The sequence below is a fragment of the Carcharhinus amblyrhynchos genome, chromosome 17 (assembly GCF_965287045.1).
Source record: "Carcharhinus amblyrhynchos chromosome 17, sCarAmb.v2.hapA, whole genome shotgun sequence".
In the NCBI taxonomy this organism is placed as follows: Eukaryota; Metazoa; Chordata; class Chondrichthyes; order Carcharhiniformes; family Carcharhinidae; genus Carcharhinus; species Carcharhinus amblyrhynchos.
In genome coordinates, this window is record NC_137340.1 from 17,899,688 (window position 1) to 17,926,872 (window position 27,185).

The 27,185-nt window shown below is 42.6% G+C and overlaps 1 protein-coding gene across 1 annotated transcript in view; it reads left to right on the forward strand.

Annotated features, from left to right (window-relative positions):
- dntt (deoxynucleotidyltransferase, terminal) overlaps positions 1-27,185 on the forward strand; it is a 222,942-nt gene that overhangs the window by 127,883 nt on the left and 67,874 nt on the right. Inside the window, exons 8-9 of the mRNA XM_080205268.1 lie at positions 24,332-24,434; positions 26,315-26,614. Coding sequence (XP_080061394.1) covers positions 24,332-24,434; positions 26,315-26,614 — 403 coding nt within the window. The remainder of the gene's footprint in view (positions 1-24,331; positions 24,435-26,314; positions 26,615-27,185) is intronic.

Sequence of the window (27,185 nt, forward strand, 5' to 3'; positions counted from 1 at the left end):
TGCTAACCATACTAATCCTATTTGTATATCAGTAAAGAGATGAGATGAAGAAACTTATTTGTTTGAGTAGGTATGCAGTCGCCAAAGACTTTACTTTTCTAAAGGCTGTTGTCAGCTCCTGAAATAGAATATTGTGTCTACTGCTGGTCAACATACTTTAGGAAGGGTATGAGGTTCCTTGAGATGGTGCAAAAGAGATTTAGCAGAATGGTTCCAGGGATGGGGGATTTCGACTACCAGGTAAGGTTGGGAAAGTCAGGTTGTTTTTCTTAGAGCAAAGGAGGGATAGAGGTGTACAAGATTATAACAGGTTTAGATATGGTAGACAAAAAAGTTGTTCCCATTAATTTATAATATAAAGACTAAGGGACACAGATTTAAGTTTTTGTGCAAGAAATACAGGGGGGAATAAGAAGAAATGTTTTATGTGGTGTAGCAAGAGGTTATGACCTGGAACTCTCTGTTGTAAAATGCATTTAAGGGCTATCAGCATGACATCATGAGAAGGCAAATATGTCACATGATTTAATCTTAGTTTCATTTTTGCTTTGAGCATAGCACACACACTGAGGCCTTTAAGCTTTATACCTACATAGAACTGTTCTTGTTTAGCTAGCCTTAATAAATAAACCCACAATGTCTTTACCTAATCCCTTAATAAGTGATTGTCTGTTGTCTTGTACAATACATAAATGTACGGCCTTGTATTGTTATCAGATCAAGATACAGGTGATTTCATGAGCAATTTGTGTAGGTGCTTATGGGAATCAAGCTTGGTGATAGAGTAGGAGAATGGGACTGAATGGAATGTTCTAGAGAAAGCTGAGATGGACTCAGTTAAATTTTCTTTATTCTTTGAATGTGGGTGTGGCTTGCAAAGCCAACATTTTGTGCCCATCCTTAATTGCATTGCAGAAGATGATAGTGAACTGTTTCTTGAACTGGGCAGTCAATCTGATGATGGTATACCCATAGTGCTGTTAGGAAGGGAGTTCCAGGAGTTTCATCCAGTGGCAGTGAAAGAATGTTGATATAGTTCCAAGTAAGGATGATGTGTGGTTTGGGCAGGAACTTGCAGGTGGTGGTGTTTCCATGCATCTCCTTGATGGTAGAGGTCATGGGTTTGGAAGGTGTTATTGAAGGAATATTGGTGAGCTGTTGCATTGTATTGTATATCATACACAGTGTTGTTATTGTGTCAATGGTAGAGGGAATGAATGTTCACGTTGGTGGAATGCGATACCAATCAAATGGACTGCTTTGTGCTGGATGATGTCAAATGTCTTGAATGTTTTTAGAGCTGCATTCATCCAGGCTTGTGGGCAATACTCCCGACTCCTGAATTGTACTTTGTAGATGGTGGAAAGACTTTGGGGAGTCAGGAGGTGAGTTACTTGCCTCAATTCTGACTCTCAAACCTCCTTTTGTAGCCATTGTATTTCAAGTTCAGTTTCTACTCGATGGTAACTGCCAGGATATTGATAGTGGGAGATTCATAGCCACTGAATGTCAAGTGGAGATGGATAGATTCTCTTTTGTTGAAGATGGTCACTGTCTGGCATTTGTGCAGTGCACATTATACTTGCTACTTAATAGTCCAAGTCTGAATGTTGCCTAGGTCTTGCTGTAATTACTTTCAATCAAATGTCACCACAATGCAGCTGTTTTTCAAACAACTGTTTCATTAGAACCATGAATCAAGGGCACAGGATGTGCCATTTCCATGACCAGATAATTTTGATTTGATTTATTATTGTCACATTTATTTGTATACAGTGAAAAGTATTGTTTCTTGTGCACTATACAGACAAAGCCCATATATCGAGAAGGAAAGGAGAGAGTGCAGAGTGTAATGTTACAGTCATAGCTAGGATGTTGAGAAAGATCAACTTAATATAAGGTAAGTCCAGTCAAAAGTCTGACAGCAGCAGGGAAGATGCTGTTCTAGAGTCAGTTGGTACATAACTTCAGACTTTTGTATCTTTTTCCTGATGGAAGAAGGCAGGAGAGAGAATGTCCGAAATGTGATATGATTATGCTGGCTTATTTTCTGCATAAGAAGACTTTCAACACCAAGTTAAGATCCGATAGATTTATTTGGTAGCACGAGCTTTCAGAGCACTGCTTCATCAGGTGAGTAAAGGATTGGAGTCACAAACAGGCCATATATAGACACAGACTCAATTTACAAGATAATAGTTGGAATGCGAGTCTGAACAGGTAATCAAGTCTTTACAGATACAGAAAATACAAGGGGAGAGAGAGGGTTAAGAACAGTTTAAAAAGGTGTGAGTTGTCTCAAGCCAGGATAGTTAGTGAGATTTTGCAAGCCCAGGCAAGTCGTGGGGGTTACAGATAGTGTGACATGAGCCCAAGATCCTTGTTGAGGCTGTCCTTGTGTGTGGAACTTGGTTATCAGTTTCTGCTCGGCGATTCTGTGTTGTGTGTCATGAAGGAGGACGCTTACCTGAAGATCAGAGGCTGAATGCCTTTGATTGCCTGAGTTCAGCCTTTAAGATGGTGTTGTGAGACTTCTTACTGTGCCTACCCCAGTCCAACACTGGCATCTCCACATCATGCTTTGAGATAGCAGGAAGTCTAGAGAGAGTCAATGGATGAGAGACTGGTTTGCATGATGGACTGGGCTTTGTTCATGATCCTTTGGAGTTACAAGGAGTTAGGGAATGAGGAAATCTGCGAGTTGAGGTCCCATTTCCCTATAGTGTCAGGGTCTCAAGTAACAATGAAGAAATCGGCTGGCAGGGTGAATGTCATCTTGTGAATATGCATCAAACTCACGTGGCATAAACAGATATGAAATTGCTGCTTCAGGAAATCCAGCATGAGGGATAACATCTGAAAAGGGTTGTCAGGGAGAGATTAGAGGATAAATGATCTTAGTTTACTGGAAGTGAGAATGGTGAACTCCTGGAAAAAGCTGCATACTAAGAAATAAAAAAACACTTTAGATGGTTCGTGAAAGGAAAGGAACTTCCAAGGTGTTCCTAAATCAATGAAAGCATCCAGTGCATTGGACAGGCTACAGAGAACTCCATAAATTCTTTGCATTGATGAAAGCTGTTCTTCCATCTGCAGAAGGAAATCCCACAACTCCAGCTTAAAGTCCAACAAGTTTATTTGTAGCAAATGCCGCAAGCTTTCGGAACAGGCTGTCCCTTCATCAGGTGGCTGCGAGTTCCAGCCACCTGACGAAGGGACAGCCTGTTCTGAAAGCTTGCAGCATTTGCTACAAATAAACTTGTTGGACTTTAAGCTGGTGTTGTGGGATTTCCTTCTGTTTTACCCCAGTCTAACGTTGGCATCTCCACATCATGGCTTCTATCGGCAGGGCAGAGCTGTTATCTTATTTGAATATCCTTGGTGGAGGAAACAAAGAGGCTAATACAGATGGAGGCATTTCCAAACTCACAGCTCGAATCATAGTTTTCACATCATTTTGCATTGGCCAATTATTACAGAGCTTGTTTTCCCAGGTTCAATGTCAATGCAAAGTGGATAATGTGTCCCTTACAATCAGGGCTTTATCTTTGCTACCCAATAGTATGTTCCAAGGAACTATTAACAATGAAAAACCTCTTATTGTATGAACTGATGACCATAACTCTACATGTGGCTTCATTAATCTTCCAAAGTACAAACCGACTTTGCTGAGGTAAAGACAGAAAAAAATGAGAGTATACAATGTGTCTCAGAGAGAGGACAGGAATTTTCTACGCTGAAAAGAAAACATTCCAGGGCAATTGGAACAGTAGTTGACTGAATTGTCAGTTATAGAACTCAGTAAAGTGAGCTACTAGAAAACTGACTTTCGTGTGAGGCTTTTGACACTTTTCTGTATTTGTGTCACTTAGCCACTGTTGCTAGGCACCAATAAAGTTTTTCTTTTTTTCCCCCCGAATCTCAACTTCTAACACATCTCTTTACTTCAAGGGTTGTAGAACCTTGTTTCAATTGTGTGTTTGTACAAGCCGACCCTAAAGATTGACCTTTTGTCAGGGATTCACACAGACATTCTGGCACCAAGGTTCATACACAAAGCATAAATGAAACTGGAACCATCTCACCTTTCGTAATACACAAGTATTTATCTATGACTTAAACATTGATATTGTCGTGAAAAAATATAATAGCAGTGCTATGTGCTCAGTTAACATTGCTGGACTATTCCCTTATGTACCGTTCAAGGAAGCCATGCACTGTCTTACTACATCATAGTGATCTAGACTGCACCTCCATTGTCTGAATCTATACTCATTGAACTTATGAACTCAGCAACTCATGCAGTTGAGTTCAGTTTTAATGACACCCTGTATGCCAAATAGATGGCGTTATTGTGGGATTTTCTTATAGGTCCAGCTCTCGCAAATATGTTTGTCAGTTTTCATAAGAAACACATCTTTGATGGAATTACATTTAATCTTCTACCTTGCGTGTATTTCTGTGTAGATGATACACTTGAATCCACAACTCCGTGTAAGAATTTTGTTATATATTTAAATGGGCTTCATCCTTACCTTTGAAAAGGAACAGTCAAATGAGCTCCCTTTCCTCAATGTTCCAGATGGGAAACCTGCCTATAGGTTCCCTTCTGTTTACTGCAAGCTTACCATCATTGATCATTCCACGAGTTGGGATTCCTGCAGTTCTGTGCTTTAGGATTGGCCTTGTGTGCACATCTTAAATTTGGCCTGATCTCTCAGTGCAAGCATGATGCTGAAACTGGGTGCGCAAAAGGCATCCTATGGGATAATGGCTACCCTGATCAGATCATTACTCGCTGTATATCCCCAACTATGGGCAGTAGCATAGTGGTTAGCACTGTTGCCTCACAGCGTCAGGGACCCAGGTTCAGTTTCAGTCTTGGGTGGTAGTCTGTACACATTTGCACATTCTTCTGTATGTGTGAGAGTTTCTTCCGGATGCCACGGTTTCCTCCCATAGTCCAAAGATGTGCAGATTAGATTGATTGGCCTTACTAAGTTACCCCTTAGTGTCAGGGAGATTGGCAAGGTAAATAAATGCGGTTGCAGGAATATAGCCTGGATGGGATTGTTGATGGTGCAGACTTGATGGGCCCAATGGCCTCCTGCACAGTAGGGACTCTATGATTCTAACTCATGAGGCTAAGGCTGCCACATTCGGTCCTGAAAAATGTCCCATCTACCTCAGATTTCTCTGGAAAGGTAAGGTGTCTCAAACATTTGAGTAACAGGTGAAGATAGCTGCTTCATGCTGTTGCTATGCAATAACAACACCAGTGATATGCTCCACTAACAGCACTTGGAAAGAGCTGTGATGTTAATCAAACATTCTTTATCCATGGAGGACCCAGGAAGCCTGAGTCATCTGCCTCCTTATCCCAGCTTATTCTGCTCTCCTGTGTATCCCAACTCCCTTAACAGTCAAGACTGTCTAACTTTGCCCTGAGATTTAGCTAAGCTTTCTGTGATGCACCCAGGGCACTGACAGCAAATGCTGCCTGGTAATTGCTTTTAGTATTGGATTTATACCTTCATAAGATCCCACTTGGTCCTTGAAGATAATAGAGCGTCATACTTGACCTTGTTTGGAGTTTGAAATATCAATTTATTGTAGAAAGATGAAGCAGCACAAAAGAAACAATGCTGTAATACAGTGATATATTTATGTTGGACAACTTCACAAGTAACTCATCAAGTGGGCAAAATAAGGAAGATTGTGCTTGCAAGATTCAGTTGCATAATTTTGCAGGTGCCCTTTAGGATGTGAAATGGCTTCTACATTGCGCATGCCAATTTCCAGTATAATCCATGTTGGATACTGCCTTGGTGAAGCATTAGTGTGGGCACTAGGTATTAGGAGAATGCGCTGGAAATATGCACAGTGGGCAGATTGTAAGGGTAGGTTTTTGGGGTTGGGCAGAGAGAGATCTTGTCCCCTTTTCTTCATGCTCTGCCACTTTTCTTCCGGCCCATGTCCAACCCTTGTTGTCTCCTACGATGCTTTGCCCTTATCTTGTGGCTTGTTGTCTTCTTGTCTCCTGGGCTTTTTCTTACTACATTTGTTAGTTTTTTTTCTTGTGTGGGTGGTGTACCCTTATGTGGTAGAAGAAAAAGGAATGGAGGGGGGGATAAAAAGGACAAGTGGGTAATGGTCTGCTTCTGCCATATTTTAGGTGGTTGGAGGGTGGTGGTGGTTGAGGGGAGGTGGTGGTTGAGGCGGTGTGCGTTAGGAGGAGGGGGCTGTTAGATTGGGAGTTTCTGTGTTTCCAGGGGCTGGGGTGGATGTCATGGTGGTGTGCATGTTGGAGAGTTTTTTTGGGGGTTTCTCAGCTAGGGAGATTTTATGTCTGTTGCTGAATCAGACTGTTTTTTTGGCGGGGAGTGGTGTAGTAGGTGGACTAATGGGGGAGGTCAGGTGGTGGGGGTGGTGATTGGGATGTAGGTGAGTAGGTTGTGGGTTGATAGGTGGTTTGTTGTTTTCCCATGTCTTGGCACTTTTGCCTCCTGTGTGTGTCTGTTAGGTTGGGTGGGGTGGGGAGGCTTCTGGAGCTGGTGGGATGAGGTGACTTCTTATTTTTTTGTGGGTGTTTTATGTTGTGGTGGACTGAATGGTGTGGTGTGTATTCAGGTAGTATGTATTGGATTGGCGTGTGGGCATTAGATGGCGGAGCAAGTTAGTGTAGGGACATCCTCATTTATCCAGATGGTTTATGGGTTTGGCATGAGGCCAGGCCTTTTGTTGACAAGACAAAAATATCTCATTGACAATTTATTTATTAATTAATTCGTGTCCCAAGTAGGCTCACATTGACAATGTAATGAAGTTATTGTGGAAGGGTTCACCAAGGGGGAATTTAGTATGGCCAATTCACTGAACCAGCACATCTTTGGGGTGTGGGAGGAAACCAGAGCACCTGGAGGAAACCCACAAAGACACAGGAAGAACATGCAGACTCTGCATGGGGAGAGAACCAAGCCAGGAATCCAGCCTGAGTCCCTGGCCCTGTGAGGCAAAAGTGCTAATCAATGTCACCTATGGGCAGCATGGTGGCAATGATTTCATATCATTGGCTTACATAGCTGTCTTCTCACAATGCTGGCTTTCCTGCTTGTCTATCATGGTTCTCCCTTATTTATTTGCCTTGTGTCCATGGGGTTGATCTCATGTGCCACCTCCTGGTTCCATACTTTCTCCTCCTTGTGGTTCCCATGTATCCTCCTCCTCCTGTTCTGTCAGCTCCCTCATGTGCATTTATTTGGGAAAAGTGAGGGGTGGGGCGGGTTGTTTTGGGGATGCTTGTTTCACCTTTAGGTCTATTTGAGCATTTTTTGTTGTGGGTTGTCTGGCCTTTGCCAGTGATTGTGCTCAGGGGGCCTCAGTTTGTGACGTGTTAATATGTGGTTCTCTCTTGACATGTAACTCATGCTTGTTATGGTTTCTAAGTTGTGTTATGTTCCCTTATTCCTTCCAATGGTGTTTGCTTGGATGTTTTTGGTCTCTGTTCGTCAGTTATTGTTCATATGTTCTGAGGGTTGATCTGTTAGGTCTTCGTCTATCCCTGTTCTTGTGTGGTTCCTGTGTTCTAGGTTTAGGCCATTAGGGATTAAGGTTTTCATTTCATAGATCCACCCCTTCTTTGCTCATTTTCTTTCTGCTGTGGTCCAATGAACATTTGTGTCTCATCCATAATAGTTAGGCCTTTGATGCTATGTTCCATGAAATGTCTGTTTATGGTCTTGTTTTCCTTTTCTGTCCTAATCTCAGAGGAAAGTCTTTCTCTTAGTGTGTTTCTCCTATGTATGTTATCTTGCATGTCTTACATTGGATGGCATAGACTACATTGCGTTGGGTCATTTAATCCTGCTTCTGACTAACACGTCTTTCAGATTTTTGTCATTTGTAACCTGTTATTATGTTATAGTTCTCTAAGGTTCTGTTCTTTTGTAAGTTTTCAAAGTTCTTTTTGACTATTCTACTTATTTCCCTATCCTGTGGGCGGCATGTGATTAGTGGTAAATGGGTTTCCCTTCCCTTTTCTTTGTGCTGGTTCTCCTTTTGATCTTAGGAAGTTTGATTTGAGGTGTCTCAGCAACTTCTTGGTGAACCCTCTCCATTTAAGTGCTTGGAAAAGGATTGTTGTTGCCTTTTCAAAGTCTGTTTGTTTGCTGCATATGTGAGAGATGTGGGAAAGTTGTGATTTTTATGAAGCCTTTAAATGTACGCCATGGGTGATGGCTGTATGTATGTAGGAGTGCATTTTTGTGTCTGTGGGCTTGAAGAATACTTTAGTGGCCCGTTTGCAGATGTTTGCATATCATGTGGTGATTTAATTACTGTCATGTTCCGGAAGTCTATCTGGTCCTTGTGTATTGTCGTTTTCATTTTAATTGACGGGTGGTGGTTGTTTAGTGTGTTGAAGTCCTACAGTTCTGCCTTGGTGTGTGTCCATACTCCCCAGATATTGCCTGGGTATCTGTTGTAATGTAGTGGTGTTTTGGAGCATTTCTTAAATACACTGTTCTCCCATTCTACCATGTAGATGTTTGCATATGCTGGTGCAAGTTCTTTACCCATGGCTGAGTCCATGACCTCTAGGTAGTACTTGTCATTGAATTCAGTCATTCCTGGTCAGTCCCAGGTGCAGTAATTGAATTATTACTTCATCGGGTCTACCTTCCTGGGGGATACCTACTGAAAGCTTTTCTTACTGTTCCAGTTCCTCTCTCTCTTTCTATGTTTGTGTATAGGCTCTCAACGTCCATTGTGAGTAAGAGGCTGTTTGATTGGATTGTCAGAGTTTACTATTTGTAAAAAGTGGTAGGTGTCTTTGATGTAGCTTGTGAGTTTTCTTGATACTGGGTTCAGCAAGTAGCCAATATGTTTGGCTATGTTGTAAGGCCCACTGCTGCAGTCCGATGTGGACCTGCCTGCACGTACTGTTCTGGTGCTGCCCATGTGTCTGGGTGTTTGTATAATTTTGGGAGTATGTAGAAGACCCTGGAGCATGGGTGCTGGCCTGCTAGATATTTCCTTTGTCTTTTGTTGATGTATTTGTCTGTTAATAATTGATTTTGGATGTTCCCTTTGATTTGCCTGGTTTCTGGATGGATAGGCTTTACTAGTTATTCATAGGCAACTCCACAACAGGGAACACTGTGCCTCCAGTAGATATCATGGACAGGCAGCAATAACAATGTTGCTACTTTTGTCTACTGTTTTTATTATTATTTCCCCTTATGAGTTCCCCTTATGGCCTGTCTTTCTGTTTTAGTGAGATTTGGTTTACTTTTCAGTTGTGGAATCCTCGCCGTGTCCTTAAATGCAGCAATAAATTTTAGTGTCTCCATGCTGATTTTGTCCTGCGGGGGTGTGGGGGGGCGCGTAGTGGACTTTGTGTGGACTCCATGTGGACTTTGGTGTGTGAATGGGGGCCTGTCTGAGTCTCCCCCCTTCAAAGTAGTCTACTAGTTTTATTTTTCTGTAGAAATCTTTGAGATCTCCCTCCGTATGTCTCGGTTTGCTGTGGGTACATAGGAAAGGCCTTTGTCTTTATGTATCTGTCATCTGAGAGGTAGTGCTTTGGTTTATAACTGTGTGTTTTCCTGTTTAAGGGAGGTGCTTTCCTTGGTTGCATGTTCCTCTGCTTGGGCTTCTGTGCACATCACTTTAAAGCCTTCAACCTAATTTAAACTTTCAATCTTAGTTTAATGTCTTCTGAGTTTATTCACAAGCCTTCACAGCAAATCAACATACTTAGAGAGATATCACCCTTATGCTCCTATTTGTGATGAATGTAAATATGTACAAAAGCGTTTGAGTGCTCCAGCAGTTTTTTGGTGTCTGATCTGCCACCTCCCTTGTTCTGGATGACTTTGGTGGCTGTCCTCTGTGTGGCTTTGGCTTTGAGTGTCTGACTGCTCCTGCAGACTCTTGCTGAGATGCATGTGAGTCTTGATTAAGCCAGCACTTGCTCCTCATAAGGTGTCGGAATGTTTAACTGTGTTAAACTACTGCCTGTACAGGCTCGCCCTTGGGCATAGTGTGTTCACTAGACTTTGTATAGAAATTTCATGGACGGCCTCAAACTATCGCATCATGTCATAACCCCATTATCGGATCAGCACGTGCCCAACTGAAGCTTAGGTTCAGGCATCAGAAGGTCATCTTGCCAGCCACCAATCATTCAGATTCTGAGTTGCATATTGTGCACAATGGTTTAGGGTAGGAGTGCAAATAGAGTCATAGAGCAATACAGGCCATTCAGTCCAGCCAGTCCATGCTGACCATGGTGCTCTCCCAGTTAGTCCCAATTACTGGAGTTTGGCCCATAACTTTCTAATCCTTTCCCATTTATGTACTTATCCAATTGCTTGTTAAATGTTACTATTGAACCCGCCTCAACCACTTTCTTTGGCAGCTCATTCATGCATTGTCCTCTGTGTGAAAAGATTGCTCCTCAGGTCTTTTTTAATGTATTTGTACTCCTAGATCCCTCTGTTTAACAACACTCCCCAGGCCCTACCATTCACTGTATAAGCCCTACCCTGGTTTGACTTTGTAAAATGCACACTTTTATCTGTATTGAAACCCATTTGCCAATCCTTGCGGAAACGTGCAACTTTGAAGGAGTAACTAATCTTAATACCTACAGCACTCACCTTCTGGACCTGTGCCACACTGGACCAATATTGGTCATACTGACACCATACCCTTGCTGATCTCATGAGGTGAACTTTTTGTGGTACTGAGACTAAGGGTGGGATCTTATTGGCCGTTCATGCCACGCTACCGCTGCAGCGAGGCTGGAGAATTTGGCAGCCAGCTAAATCGCTGCTTATTGTGGCGAGTTGGAAAAATGCCACTGGCGTGAATGGTGGTAAGATTCGGCCTAGGTCTTTCTCACCATGTCCATACTGCTAATCTTCTTGTCCACTGCCCCCCCCCCCCCCCCCCCCGCCCCCCCCAATGCAGCACGAGGCTGCCTTTAGGCTTCCTCCTCTTACCTGCACTCGGAATGATCTCAATGCAAGGTTATTTTGCAAGAGATGCGGAGGGGATGAGAGGATGAACTTTTTGATGCAGTGAGAGATAGTGATGTTGGAGCAGTACAGTGGTTAGCACTGCTGCCTCACAATGCCAGGGACCCGGGTTCAATTCCCGGCTTGGGTGACTGTCTATGTGGAGTCTGCACGTTCTCCCTGTATCTGTGTGTGTTTCCTCCCACAATCCAAAGATGTGCGGGTTAGGTGGATTAGCCAGGTTAAATTGCTCTTTAGACTAGCTAGAGTAAATCCATTGGGTTTTGGGGATAGGGCCTGGGTGGGATTGTGGTCAGTGTAGACTCAGTGGGCTGAATGGCCTCCTTCTGCACTGTAGGATTTTACGATTCTATGATGTAGAGTGGGCTGCCCATCAGGGTGATGGAAGCAGAGATGATTAATTATTTCCTAAGAAAACTGGGCATTTTGATGATATAAACTTGCAGGGCAACAGGGATAGCATGGAGAAATGGGACTGACTGGATTTCTCCATGCAGAGCTGGCACTGTCTCGCTGGGCCGAATGGCTTCTGTAAATAACCTTACACCCTATTTCCTGTATGTAAGATCAACCAAATAACCTGAAGAGGTCTGTCCATTTATCAACATTAGTTGTCTACAGCATTTACCTCAACAGGACTTGTATGTTTCACTGCTTTGGCCAATGGATAATTGACAATAGTGAAATAGTGTGGATAAATGTGGAGACATGTAACTGACACACACAGAAGGACACTGGGTATAAGTATAGCAAATCAATTTCTATTAAGAAGTTTGCAGTGAGTTTTTTGTGGTGCGTGTGGTGTTTGTCAAGTAGAAGAGGCCCACACCCTGGGGCTGTAGCTTAAGAATTCTCCCTGTTCTGTTGCCGGGAATTGTAAGTGTTTGATGTACTGTGGAATATCTCTTCAAACAAGAACAAGGGCACTGATTTTCGGAGACACTTCTTATGCTATTCATTTTTGTCATTCTGTCAAAAATAAAAAAGCTGGTCTTCTAATTATTTTCATCTGGAGTTATGATTCACTGGCAGATTGTATATTATCTTCCCTGAAAATTACCCAGAATATAAATGTGAGGCCCCCTTTCTTGCTATTGGATAAAAGCAAAACACTGTGGATGCAGAACTTAAACAGAAAATGCTGGATAATCTCAGTAGGTCTGACAGCATCTGTGGAGAGAGAATAGACATGATGTGGAAATGCTGGCATTGGACTGGGGTAAACACAACTAAAGTCTCCCAACACCAGGTTAAAGTCCAACAGGTTTATTTGGTAGCAAAAGCCACTGAGTGCTGCTCCTTTGTCAGGTAAGTGGGAGTTCTGTTCACAAACAGGGCATATAAAGACGCAAACCCTGCTAATCATCCCTAACCTTCAGACGCTAAAGGGCAACTTAACATGGCCAATCCACCTAACTTGTACATCTTTGGACTGTGGGAGGAAACCAGAGCACTTGGAGAAAACCCAAGCAGACATAGGGAGAAGATGCAGACTCTGTACAATGAGTTTGTGTCTTTATATGCTCTGTTTGTGAACAGAACTCCCACTTACTTTTTGAAGGAGCGGCACTCTGGAAAGCTAGTGGCTTTTGCTAACAAATAAACTTGATGGACTTTAACCTGGTGTTGTGAGACTTCTTACAGAGAGAATAGGGCCAATGTTTCGAGTATAGATAACTCTTCATCAGGTTGGCTCTATTCTCTCCTAACAAATGCTGTCAGACCTGCTGAGATTTTCCAGCATTTTCTGCTAATGTTGCTATTAGGTTTGGCTTGTGTTTATAAATAGCTCCTGTTGCAACCTGCAGAACTGTGGATAAAAAAGGAGGCAAGATAATGCATTGATTTTTATTGAATCACTTTTGTACTTTGTGTGGGTGGAAGTAGAAGTAGCGTTTTCAGGTTTATATATTAGTGCCTCTAATTTGTGATTCTGCTGTTTTTCATTGTGTGTTGACTGCCACATCAAGAGCTGAATATAATAGCTTCAAAGTAATTTTTTGCTTACGCTTTATGCAGTCTTGTGTCCCCACATCTGTTTGATTTATAACTGAGTGCTTGTCTACAGTGTTTGCAGGCTGACTAGCTTGTCAGTCCGTTTTGTGAAAAGACTGCTGTGTTTTGTAACATTTCTAAGCAGGAACTTTGCTAATAATTACATGATGTGACTGGTCCACTTTGTCAGGTTTTTTGGTGCCTGCATATAATGGTGGGTATTCACCCAGTAAATAAGTTTCTGGCTGTTTCATTCAGAGCAACGGGGTTCATGTTTTACATTCTTCAATATCGCAACAAAAGTAACAATATGTACAATGAGAAAAAGCCATTCAATCCACTAAGCACTCTCCTTCAAATATTTGTAGTACAGTCCCTTAACTTCATTGTTCTACAAAAATTGGAGAAATGAAAATAAAAATTAGTGAGATTTCTGTCATGTCCTGAAAGTAATTGAGTGGTGAGCACTGCTGCCTCACAGCACCAGGGACCCAGGTTCCAATTCCGGCCTCGGTTGACAGTCTGTACAGAGCCTGCATCTTCTCCCCGTGTCTGCGTGGGTTTCCTCCGGGCGCTCCGGTTTCCTCCCACTCTCTAAAGATATGCAAGTTAGGCGGATTGGCCATGCTAAATTGCTCTTTAGCGTCTGAAGGTTAGGGAGTATCAGCAGGGTAAATATGTAGGGTCACTGGGAGAGAGCCTGTGTAAGATGCCCAGTCGGTGTTAACTCCATGAGTCGAATGGCCTCTTTCTGTACTGTAGGGATTCTATGAACAGTTTTTAGTCAGCCAAGCTGCCTTAAGGTGTCAAAGAACTTACCATTAATGAGTTGAGCGTGAGTTCTTGCAGTGTCACAGTGGTATTGCGATTGAACGGGATGGATAAAGTGTTTTTTTTGATCTGAATCCGCGAACAGAACACTTAAATGTAATCATCACATGCTGCAAACGATAAGTGATGTTCTGCCATCGCTAACAAAAACAGAAATATCCATCGTGATTGCAAAGGATGGGTTTTGCTATGTTTCATTAGATAGTCCCTTAGCTGCCCTTTCAATACCATTTGTGAAATGTGGATGGTTTGCAGCTGACATATTAATATGATGACTAGGACCATGAACAGAAACAGGAAACCATTTGGAAGATGATCCAAGAAATGCACCCAAAAGATTCCAGGGAATATAGCTGCCAAAGCATAAATTTAATATTATCAACAAAATAGACGTGGAGATACTTCTTCCTGATATTTTGATCAGATATGATTGAAATAATGGCAGGAAGTGATAGCTATTGATTGATCAAAAGCATTAGTGTGCTGCGATATTTATAATTACACCTATCTGGGAATGAATGAATTGACTGAGAGCAGACGTCAGCAACCTACATCTCCAGAACTATATGAAGCTCAATACAAACTCCTGCAACTCCTGACCTTGATCGATTCAATCCATTTTTCTCAAGATCAATTTTTACAAAATAGCTATCTAAATATGTTTCAATGATTTTTCAAAATCAGATATTTATAACTCTCCTTGGTGATGGATATTTGAACAGATAATAGGTAGAACTTGTGATTGTTTTGTCACAAGAATAGGAAGTTCTGTTGAAAACTTGCTTGGACCAAATTGGGCATTGTTTAGTAAGTTTGGTTATTTTTGTTTACGGTTCCTCCGTGCTTGTAAAGACAAAAAAAAGCACCCTTACAGATGAAGGAAACGCCAGTAATCCATGCAGTGCTCTGTCCAATATGGCAGCCCCTGCTCTTGGCTACCTCCAGTGGTGCTCCAGTTGTGGCCTCTGAGTGGTGGAGGTAGCCTAATCATTTGTCTCAACTTGCTGCAAGTGGCAGTCATCCTCATTGTTGAGGTGCCAGTGGTGGCACCTACAGACACTTCTGTATCAGCATTATTTTAGGGGTAGGATCCATCACTGGATAACTGGTCTCTCAGTGACAGGGACCCAAGAGACTGATGATGAATAGCTTCTGATGAGAGCTGGCACCCTTGCCCTCCTTAGTGAATGCCTTTGCTGCTGTCAGGATAGCTAGAGGGGGTCACCAATTGGGGCACCTCTGGCATTCCTGCCTGACATCCCTGCACAATCAGTGCCACTGACTGGCAATGGTGCATAGTGTGCCTTGCATCCTGAGAACATCAATGAGCAGATCTTGCTCTCAATGAGTGCTGCTGCATATGGCTGTCGTTGAGATTGGCAAACTCTCCCATGGTTGACTCGTGCCCACAACCGTGAGGCACACATAAGCAGTATGGGTTCCTCTATTCATAATCCATGATTCCACACAGCCTTAGTGAACTCCAACATGTGGGAGCACATCTCTTGCTGTTGGTCTGAATAGAGCCTCCTTTTCCTTTGGCCCCTGAGACCCCAGATCTGTGCTTTGCTGATCAGGGCTATGCCTGTCATTGAATCACAGCATGGTTATAAGCACAGGCAAAGGTTATTGGGCCCATTGTATCTATGCTGGCTCCACAAAGGAGTAATCCTTGTGCCACCCTAACCCCCACCCCCATCTCCCCCCTGTAGCCGAGCATTTTTTTCCTTTCCGTTAATAATCCAATTGCCTCTAGAATGCCTCAGTTGACCCTGCACCAGACAGTCAGACAATGCATTCCAGACTCTAACCACTTGCAAGTTATTTTCTTGTGTTATCTTTGCTCCTTTTGCCAATTATCTTTTTTCTGTGCCCTCTCCTTCTCGATCTTCCCAATGGGAACAGTTCTCCCTGTCCAAGCTCATCATGAGTTCAAATACCTCCCTTCAACTTGATCTGATTCAAGGAAAACTGTTTCACCAATCCATCTATGTGATTGAAATTTCTGGTGAATCTTTTCTGCACCATCTCTAATGTCTTCACATCCTTCCTGAAGCATGGAAACAGACCAGCATGCAATACACTAGTTGTGGGCTAAACCAATGCCTTACACAGGTTTAGCATAAATACCCTTATTTATAAAGCTCAGGATGCCTTATGCTTTATTAACAGCTCTCTTGATTTAGTTTTTTCTTGCCACCTTCAATAATTTATGCACAAGTACACACAAGCCCCTTTGCTCCCGCACCCCCTTTAGAATTATACTCTTCATTTTATGTGGTCTCTGGGTGGGGTTTTCTGCCCACGGGATTTTCCATTCTTGCTGAAGTCAATGGGCTCTTGCATGACTTTCTGCATTTTCCAGCCCCACCCCTTCATGTGGCACAGCGGTTAGCACTGCTGTCTCTCAATGCTGGGTTCAATTCTTGGGTCACTGTCTGTGTGGAGCCTGCACAATCTCCCCGTGTCTGCGTGGGTTTTCTCTGGGTACTCCAGCTTCCTCCCACACACTGAAAGATGCACTGATTAGGTGCCTCAGCCACGTTAAATTCTCCTTCAGTGTACTCAAACAGGTGCCAGAGTGTGGCAACTAAGGGGAGTTTCACAGTAACTTAATTGCAGTGTTAATGTAAACCTACTTGTGCTGAATAAATTTACTTTACTTTTCTATGCCAGGGTCATAAAATTCAGCCCTCTGCGTTCTTCCAATTAAAATGAATCACTTCACACTTCTGTGTGTTTAAATTTAATTTGCCATTTGTCTGCTTATTCCACCAGCCTTTTCTGTGTCCTTTTGATGTTCTACACTATTCCCCTCATTGTTCACAATACTTCCAAGTTTTGTATCATTGGCAAATTTTGAAACTGAATCCTGAACACCAACTTCTAGGTCATAAAGACATATGAGAAAGGTCAGGGGTTCTTAAGGTGATCACTGGGGAACTCCACTAGAAACCTTCCTTCAAATTGAAAACCAACCCTTAACCAATACCATGTTTCCTATCACTGGGCCAATTTCGTCTGTGTTTTGCTACACAAGTCTGCTGTGTGATGTTTTATCAAATGTCTTTTGAAAATCCAACAAGAGGATTATTCTCATCAACTCTCTCTTTTGCCTCATCAAAAAAACAAGCAAGAAATTAGTTAAATACTAGGATTTCCCCCTAACAAATCAAAAAAAAGTTAAAGTTTATTTATTAGTCACAAGTAAGGCTCACATTAACACTGCAATGAAGTTACTGTGAAAATTCCCTAGTTACCACACTCTGGCGCCTGTCCGGGTACACTGAAGGAGAATTTAGCATGCACCTAACCAGCACATCTTTTGGACCTTAGAAGCAAACTGGAACACCCGGAGGAAACGCGTGCAGACTCCACACAGACTGTGACCCAAGCCTGGAATCAAACCCGGGTCCCTGGAGTTGTGAGGCAGCAGTGCAAACCACTGTGTCACTGCCACCCAACTTTAAGTGCAGACAGCCTATCCAATACCGCCTCCTTGTCAATGTTAAACCATTCTGGTATATGAACTATTTCTTTCATCGTGATCTGTACAGCATCTTTTTCCTTGATAAAGAACAGATGCAAAGTATTCATGTGGTACCTCAACCATGCTATCCCCCTCCCCTGGGACAAGTGTCTAGTCTGTCACCAAGGGCTTACAGATTGAGGGGTGCCACTCCACATCAAGTATACCGGATCAAGAGAGTCTCCTGCTCTTACTGCCAGACATTTGCATGTCTGGAAGGATTTACAGTTTGATACACTCAACCTGTTTGAACACATCATCCTTGGCTGTCAAGTCCAGGGCTGAGACTTGAAACTGGAATTTCTGACTCAGAGGCAGGGTTGCTTTGCATTGCACTACGAGACATCCACGTTCCTTCTTTACGACCCTTTAATTGTTTACACACTTATGGAAGACTTTTGGATTCTTTTGTGTTAACTGCCAGTCTCTTCTCATCCTCTATCCTTGCTTCTCATTTGTTTTCTCAATTCTCCTCTGAATTCTCCCATCCCTGCCACTGGAATTCCAGCAGGTGGGGGGGGTGGACCATGTAAAGGTCCATTGAAGTCAGGTGGGATTCTCTGGTTTTTGGTTGACTGCTGCATGAATCCACCCTTCATGTTTAGCTTAGTTCTTGATTGTATTCTCCACCAGACACCTGTCACAAGAGCAGTTTTCTTTTCAATTTCCACCTCTTTTGTCATCCAACTTGCTTAGGTTATCCCACCTTGCCCCTTGGGAATATTCTTGTGTCCAAACTATTTCTTCAGTCACAGTCTTTGAATCCAATCTTTGATTTCAATTTATCTGTGTCAAATTCACTATTATCCCATGGAAATTGGATTTCCCTCCAGCTGATTATTTTTGCTCTGGATTGTTTCATGTTCGCTTCCAAAATTCATCCAAACATTGTGATACAATGGTCAGAAACTAAGTAGGTTAGGATTATGTTCACTGGAGTTTAGAAGAATCAGATGGGATCTCCTAGAAACGTATTAAATTCTGACAGGATTAATACAGGGAAGATTCAAAGAATTACTAGGGTCATAGTTTGAGGATAAGGGGTAAATCTTTTAGAACTGAGGTGAGGAGAAATTTCTTCACCCAGAGGGTGGTGAATGTATGGAATTCACTAACATAGAGTGTACTTGAGGCTAAAATGTCGCCTGATTTTAAGAAGAAATTAGATAAAGCTGTAGGGGCTAAAGGAATCAAGGGAAATGGGGTGAAGGGGGCAATCAGGATAGGGATCAGGATTTTGAATTTGATGATGAGCCATGATCAAAATGAATGACAGAGCAGGCTCGAAGGGACAAATGGCCTACTCCTGCTTCTAGTTTCTGTGATCCCTGTCCCTTAAGTGTTCCTGTACTGTCACTTGACCCATCTAATTGCCAAGAACCAGTACCTCCTTTTTCATTGGATTTGGAAAATGTTTCATAGAATGCTCTTGGCACTTTTGGCCAACTCTGCCTTTTACGCTACTACCATCCTAGTCTATATTGGGGTAGTTAAAGTTCCCCATTATAAATATTCAATAATTCTTGCTGTTCCCTGTGATTTTACAGACTTACTCATATACTGCTATTTTACTACTAGTTGTTGACCTAGAGATTACACTAAGGAACATAATTGCATCTTTATTGTTCCTTGGCTCTAGCCAAATAGATTCTGTCCTTCACCTCTCTTTGAAATCCTCTCTCTCCAACATTGCAATATTCTCCTTAATCAGTATTGCCAATCCTCCAACCCCTCTTCCCCGTTTCATTTCTTTCCTGAACTCCTTGTACCCAATAATATTTAATACCCAGCTCAACCCCTAAAACCAGGTCTCCGTAATCTGCCACAACGTTACTTTTCTACCTGCTTATCTGCACTTGCAACTCACCATTCTTATTTACTACGTTCTCCAGATTCACAAAGTGCACCCTAACTTTAATTGAGACTTCATTAGTTTCCCCTTTATGCTGACCCTATCTAATACATTATTACTTGCTACTCTGATGCTATTTGCTTCTCCTCTCTGTAATCCTCTCTGTCATTACCTCCTGGTTGTCATACCTTTGCTAAATTTGTTTGAACCCTTCTCAATAGCACTAGCAGATAAATCCACAGGGAAATTGGCTCTGGCTCAGTTTAGATGCAATCCATCTGGCCTGTACAGGGCCCATCGTATCTCGAACTTGACCTAGTGTTTCACATATCTAAGGCCCGCCCTCCCTCCCGCACCATCTTTCCAGCTGCACACTCATCTGCTCTTTCCTCTTGTGTATTAGGAGGTGTACATCTCAGTGCTAGCAGCAGAATGCCTCTGCCATTGTGAGAGAGGCGGAAAAGTTCTGGGCTCACATTCCTCCCACGTTTGGGAGTGGTGCTCGTCCTGAGACTCCTCAGCCTGAGTTTCTGTTGGAGATTGAATACCCAAAGGTTGGTAGCAAGGGCTGGGGGCAGCACTCATTTTGCCACAGCAAATCAGATCATTGAAACTTTTCCTCTATTGGATTCTGGGCACCATCTGTTTTTCTGTTGACTGTGTCCTTGACCTCCATTCAGGAGTGCTTGGCTTGTGTGGCTGGCCTGTTCCCACCACTCTACCGGGAAAGGACCTCTTACAAAGTGGACCTCCAGAGAACACAAAAGGGAATCCACAAGTCTTCCATTGGCATGTAAATAATAAAAGGAGCAGTGTGGGAGTCTTGTGGTGCAGTGTGTAGCATTCCTGCTTCTGAGCCAGGTGTTCTGGATTCAAGTCTCACCCCAGGACTTGGTGGCCAAGGAAGGTGCATTCGTAATGTTGTCAAACAGGGTGAGAGTTGTGATTGCTCCCCTTCAGGGTAAGGGGACCCAGAAACACTCCTGCAGCTGAGAAGGAAAATTATGCCCATGATGTATGTCTGTAGTTATAGGTCAACAAACAAAAGGAACTAGAATTACACTGCTGAATGAGGCCATTTGGTCCATTGAGCCTGTACCAACAACAATCCCATCCAGGTCCTAATAACCCTGTAACCCCATCTATTTACCCTGCTAATCCCTCTGACACTAAGGGGCAATTTAGCATGGCCAATCAACTGTATAGCTTTGGACTGTGGGAGAAAACTGGAGCACCCAGAGAGAGCCCACGCAGACACGGGGAGAACATGCTAACTCCACACAGACAGTGGCCCGTGGCTGGAATTGAACCCGGGTCTCTAGCACTGTGAAGCAGTAGTGCTAACCACAGTGCCATCCTTAATAAGCAACTTAATAAGTTGCTACCCATTAAGCAACTGCTACCAGAAAGGCACAGAAGTAAATGAGTGCTAACTATGTGAATCTGTTACCCTGGGTTGTTTACAATACTCAGTTGCCTTCCCTTAAAAAAGAAAGAGGACAAATGTCACGACGAATGTGAAGTTCATTTTCCATGCTCTGGTATTCTAGATATGTTTCTGTCAGACAAATGCCCATCACTTAACTGGAGGGAATTACAACAGTTAGTACAACAAAATGAGTCATGTCCTCAGCTCCATTATCAAATAGCAAGGCAGATACTACTGTTAAAATCACAGCCATCCTGGAAAAAGACCTGGCATTTTACCTCACTCTTATGAGTATCATGAAAAAATGTAAAAACTTCACTGACTGCCCACCTTCCCCCCCCTTGCACAATGCCCCCCATTATTTTTCTTTTTTTCATTTCAAAATATGTTTGTTTATTTTCCTTTCAAGATTGCCACTAAAGCAAGCTTATATTTGTCAGGATGTTTGGACATTGTGCTCCCATCGGCTTTACTCTTTGGTCACTGACAAACAATTAATATTCCAATTTAATTTTGTTGAGTTGGTATTCCAATTGTTTGATCAAAATCATTCATTAAAAATTAATTTGATAACACTAAAGAAATTCTAGCCAGTTCAGGAAGGTGGAAGTTGGGATATTTAATTTGATTGACTTATTGATTTATTATTGTCTTATGTATTGGGATACAATGAGAAGTATTATTTCTTGCGCACTATACAGACAAAAGCATACTGTTCATAGACTACATAGGGGAGAAGGAAAGAAGAGAGTGTAGTGTTACAGTCACAGGTAAGATGAAGCGAAAAATCAGCATAACATGTGATAGGATCATTCAAAAGCCTGGTAGCAGGAAGGAAACTGTCCCTGAGTCGGTTGGTATGTATTTTCAGACTTTTGTATCTTACTCTCAATGGGAGAAGATGGAAGAGGGTATGTGCAGGGTTTGTGGTATTCTTGAATGTGTTGGCTGCTTTCCCAAAGCAGCAAAAAGTGTAGATGGAGTCAATGGATGGGGGGGCTGATTTGTTTGATGGACTGGGCTACATTTGCAACTTGGTCAGAGCAGGAGCTATACCAAGCAGTGATACATCAAAAAAGATGCTTTCTTTGATGCATCTATAAAGAATGGTGAGTGTGGTGGTGGATATGCTGAATTTCCTTAGTTTTCGGAGAAAGTAGAGGCGTTGGTAGGCTTTTTTAACTATAGCATCGGTATCAAGGGACCAGGGCAGATTGGTGATGTGAAACTTGAAGCTCTCGACCATTTCCACTTCATCAACTTGGTATAGACAAGGACGTGAAGTTGATGACTATCTCCTTCATTTTACTGACAATAAGGGAGAGATTATTGTCATCTTACTATTGGAGGCAAATAGCATAGATGCATTTAACAGGAACCTAGAAAAACACCGAGGGGGTGGGGGGCGGTTTGGGAGAAAAGATTAGAAGAATATATTGATAGGGATGAAGAGGTTCAAAAGGAAACTGGTGTGGAGTACAAGTGCCAGCATAGACCTGTTGGACTGAGTGGCCTCTTTAACATTTTGAGGTTTGATAGATACATTTGTTGATTGAAAAAAAAATCCGAAATAATGCAGATAGTTGCTTTCAGTAACGTCCATTCAGCAGAAAGTAAAGTAATTTTATTTCAAAATCTTGGGAAAGTAGAGAAACAGTTGGCTGTGATATTATTGATTTTGTTTCTCTCTTGATAATGCTTTTCTTATCAGTGTCAGGTAGTCCGAAATGGAAGTCTGCAGTGTTCTGCTATATAATTGTTTCAATGTTGTGACAATAACATATAGAGAAGCAGAACTTGTTCATCTTCATGTATTGTTGGTATTGCTGATGTTTTAAGAGATAACAGATTCTAATTCATGGCCAGTATCATACCTATTTTCATGTCTAGATTGTATTCGGTCTGGCTGAATGGTAGAATCTTTCTTTTTAGTTTTAATAGCTTAGTTGTCTTTCACAATTTTTACACTGTATCCGGGGTTAATAATCAATTGACACAAAATCATGATGGAACACAAGTGTGGCATCAATGGAGCCCTAGTAAAACTGAAATCAATGAAAATCGGGGGAAAGGTTTCTGCTAGTTGGAGTCACGCCAAACACAGGAAAGTGGTTGTGTTGTTAGATGTCAATCATAGGCCACCTCCTGCACTGTAGGGATTCTATCAAGTTTGTACTGATCACAATCCCACCCAGGCCCTATCCCAGTAATCTCATATATTTACTCCACTAATTCCCCTGACACTAGGGTCAATTTAGCATGGCCAATCAACCTAACCCACACATCTTTGGATTGTGGGAGGAAACTGGGGCACCCAGAGGAAACCAATGCAGACACTGGGAGAACATGTAAGAGCTCACTGGAGGAGTTCCTCAGGATAGTGTCTTACTCCCAATCATCTTCAACTACTTCATCAATGACCTTCCTTCCATCATAAGATGTGAAGTAGGGATGTTCGCTGTTGCACAATGTTCAGCACCATTTGCTGCTCAGGTACTGAAACAGTTTGTGTCCAAATGCAGGAAAACCTGGATAACATTCAGACTTGGGCTGTTTAGTCACAAGTAACATTCATACCACACTAGTGCCAGGCGAGGACCATAGCAATAAAGGCAATCATGAGGTTCAGACCCCTTCCTGGTTGAGGTAATCTTGGGGCCTGCCTCCTTGTTCTGCCCCATTATAACAGCCCTGGTTCAGTCACCCTTACATAATCCAGGATACTACCTGGAGAAAAAGAGGAATTTCAGAATATTTCATCATGCATTCATTGGGTGGAATCTTCCATTTTCTGTGGGTGTTAACCACATTGCCTGAAAAAGCAGAGAGACAGTTGACTCTGAGGAGGAAGACCTGCTGTATTTTCTCCCATCAAGCAGTTAAATGGACCCCTGTCTGATTAAGTGGACGTAAAAGGAAGGATCATCCGGAAACTCATAGACCTTTTGAGAGAGTGAGAGTTTCCTCTTCAACCAGTACTGCCATCAGGAGCTATATTGTTATTCAGGAATATTGTTGTCTATCCAAACATTGAAGTACCAGGTCATGCTGTTAGAAGTGCAGCTGACATCCCCATGGAAACAGAGCGAACTGAGTGCCTGTTCCTGAAGAGACCCTGTGCTTGTGGTTTATACTCTAGTGGAAGCACCCTGGTCAGAGGAGTTACTCTGCTCCACTCGGAATCAGGAATCACCCGATACACTTAATTTATAATCGATTAGATTCATGTGCTAAATGTTTGATTCTCCGGGATTGCGTAAATTGAATCTTAGCATTTGTACAAAGGGATTTAGAGGGGGAGAGATGTGGTGATAGGCCCTTTAAGGATCGGCTGGCAGCGTAGGGGGTCACATGACCCTGGGAACCAATTGGGGAGCAGGGAGATAACTGGTCAGCAGGGGTTTCTGTTCCAGAACCTTCTCGGGAGCTGGCTGCAGCCACAAGCCTCTGTATCGCCTTTTCCCCTTAACTGGTGAACAAAAAATGTTACACCCGCCAAATTGTCAGGCCCGCCCACCCACCTCTTCCCTCCTCTCCTGCGGGGTAGGGAGGTTGCAGAGGATTCTGGCCATTTTCAAAGATTATTTGTGTCAGAATTTTACAACTGAATTACTCACAGATCCTATCTCCGATTTTTTTTTTTGTTATTACAGAGGTAAAGAAAGTGGCCATGATGTGGACTTTCTGATAAGCTGCCTCGATGAAGAAAAGCACGAAAATCTTCTTCGTAAAGCAGTCAACAAGCTGGCCAGTCGGGTAAATGTCTCTCGCGAGAAGTTACCATGTTATAGCAATAAGCAAGTGAATTGACATAATCTTCCGCACGCCCTTTGTTTTGTGCTCATGGGGCAGCAAGAACTGGGAAAGGAAGAATCACCTCGTTGTGTACATCAGCCTGTCACTGGCCAGTGGCAGGATCTGCTGTCAATGGGTTTTTCCATTGAATGCACCCCTTGCCATTGGAAAAACCAAGACAGGGGTGTGCTGTCGACAGGACTGTAAGATCCCACTGATGTGAATGACTGGAAAATTCCTGCCATTAACTCTTTCTCTCTCCACAGAAGTAGCGTGCTGAGTTTATCCAGCATCTTTTGTGTTTAACCCAGCCTCCGCTGCTCTCGGTGGAAGAGAATTCCACAGACTCATGACCCCCAGAGAAAGAACTACTTACATATGCCTTAAATGCAAGACTCCTTATTTTTAGAATAAGAACTCCGAACTAGAGTCCCCTCATTCCACTCTTTCTCACAAGTGGGAACATCCTCTCAGAATCCACCCTGTCCAGTCCCCTTAGGATCTTGCGTTTCAATAAGATCACGTCTCATTCTTCTAAACTCTGGTGGATACAAGCCCAACCTGTCCAACCTTTGCTGACACGATAATCCCCTCTTCGCAGGAATCAGCTGAATGAACCTTCTCTGAACTGCTTCTCACGCAATTATGTTCTTTCTTAAAAAATGAGACGAAGGCTGCACACTGTTTTCCAGATGTGGTTTCATCAATGCCCTGTAAAATAGTGCTAATATTCTGAGGAAAAACAAATACTAATCTATTTTATTTGCAACTCCACTATCTTTCCCCAAATTCAAGATATTAATATCTTGCATATCATTCACAGATATCTGTTGACAAATCATAGAACCCTACAGTTCAGAAGGAAGTCATTCAACCCATCGAACCTGCACCGACTCTTTGATAAAGTGTCTTACCCAGACCCTATCCCCGTAATCCCAAGTGTTTACCCACTAATCTCCCTAACCTACAGATCTTGACACACTAAGGGGTGATTTATTATGGCCAATCCACCTCACCTGCCTGTCTTTCGAGTGTGGGAGGAAACCACGCAGACTCGGGGAGAATGTGCAAACTCCACACAGTCACCCAAAAAAATACTTAGGACAGGACTTGACAGCTTGGCTTGCCCTGAAACCGTAAAATCCCGCCTGAGGTCAACAGACCTTTCCACTGTCTGCCCCTCGCCCACTCCGATTTCCTGTGGCCAGCATGGCAGTAAAACCTCGGTTTCTAATTTCCACCATACTCTCATGACTTTTTGTATTTAATCATGTAATTAGTACACCTACACTACAGTGAAGTTAGGTAGAATAGCCCATTTTATTTGGGTATCTGTCCTGCAGAAATATAACCATGAGATTCTTTTTGCTCAGATGTGGAAAACAATACCTTTTGCAGTCAGCTCAAGAGTGTGACAGTCCTCTGGAGGCCTGGAAACCAATGATAAATTGAAGGAAGCACGGGTTGACTTTTTGCATCGTAACCTTGTCATAAGAACTAACATCTTGAAAGGATTTAGCATTAGCAATTAGGGTGACTTGATACTGCAGCTCTGGCCTTCTACATGGAAGATGAGATTTGTCACTTGGGAAGCTTTTACAAAACCATTTCTTTTTTTTTACTGTTTTGTCAAATAACATGCGAGCTGTCACGAGTGTGAAGGAAAAAATTGAGTTTCACTGGCTTGACAGCTGCTATAAAAATATTGTACTAAAGGTCATATGCAGGTATAACTTGGCGTGTGCAATGTACTTTTTTTTGTAAATTTGACAATTTTACATCGTACGACTCTATGATGTTGGTCAGTAATTCATTTGCAAATGATTTCTCCCTTTTCTCAGGGTTTGCTTCTGTACTGTGACTTTATGGAGGCCACGTTAGAAAAAAGAAAACTACCCAGCAAAATGTACGACGTCATGGACCATTTTGAGAAATGCTTTCTAATCGTAAAATTAAGCAAAGCACTGGTGAAAGACGGAAGCCTCAGTGCATCCTCTGTGTCTGAGGTGAGACCACACAGTGGAGGGACAGAGACTGAAGTGGAGAATCAGATTAAGGATTGGAAGGCTATTCGTGTGGATTTGGTCATTGTGCCTCCTCAGCAGTTTGCCTTTGCGCTCTTAGGATGGACTGGGTCAAGAGTGAGTAGATCTTTATTTCTCAGATTCTATTAAAAGCCTGTAAGTAGTGGAATGGATATCTCTCTCTCTCTTCGGAAATCATCTTTAGCCAATAGGGTTCAAGCATTCTCACATCGCAGTCAATAAACACATTAATGGCTCATGAAATGTATCTCTCCTTGATGGTGTTCCCATATTTCCAGCTTATCCAGTTTGAACACCATAAAATCACAGTAAATGACATTTTCATAGAATCCTACAGTGCAGAAGGAGGCCATTTGACCCATTGAGTCTGCACTAATCACAATTGCACCTAGACCCTATTCCTGTAACCCCATGCATTTAGCCTAGCTAGTCCCCTGTGGCACTAAGGGGCAATTTAGCACAGCCAATCCACCTAACCAACACATTTTTGGACTGAGGGAAAACCAGAGCACCCGGAGGAAAGCCACACAGACATTGGGAGAAAGTACAGACTGTCACCCAAGGCTGGAATTGAGCCCGGGTCCCTGGCACCATAAGGCAGCAGTGCTAATCACTGTGTCACCATGCCACCCTCTGAAAATCTCTTTAGGGCAGATAGTCACATCAA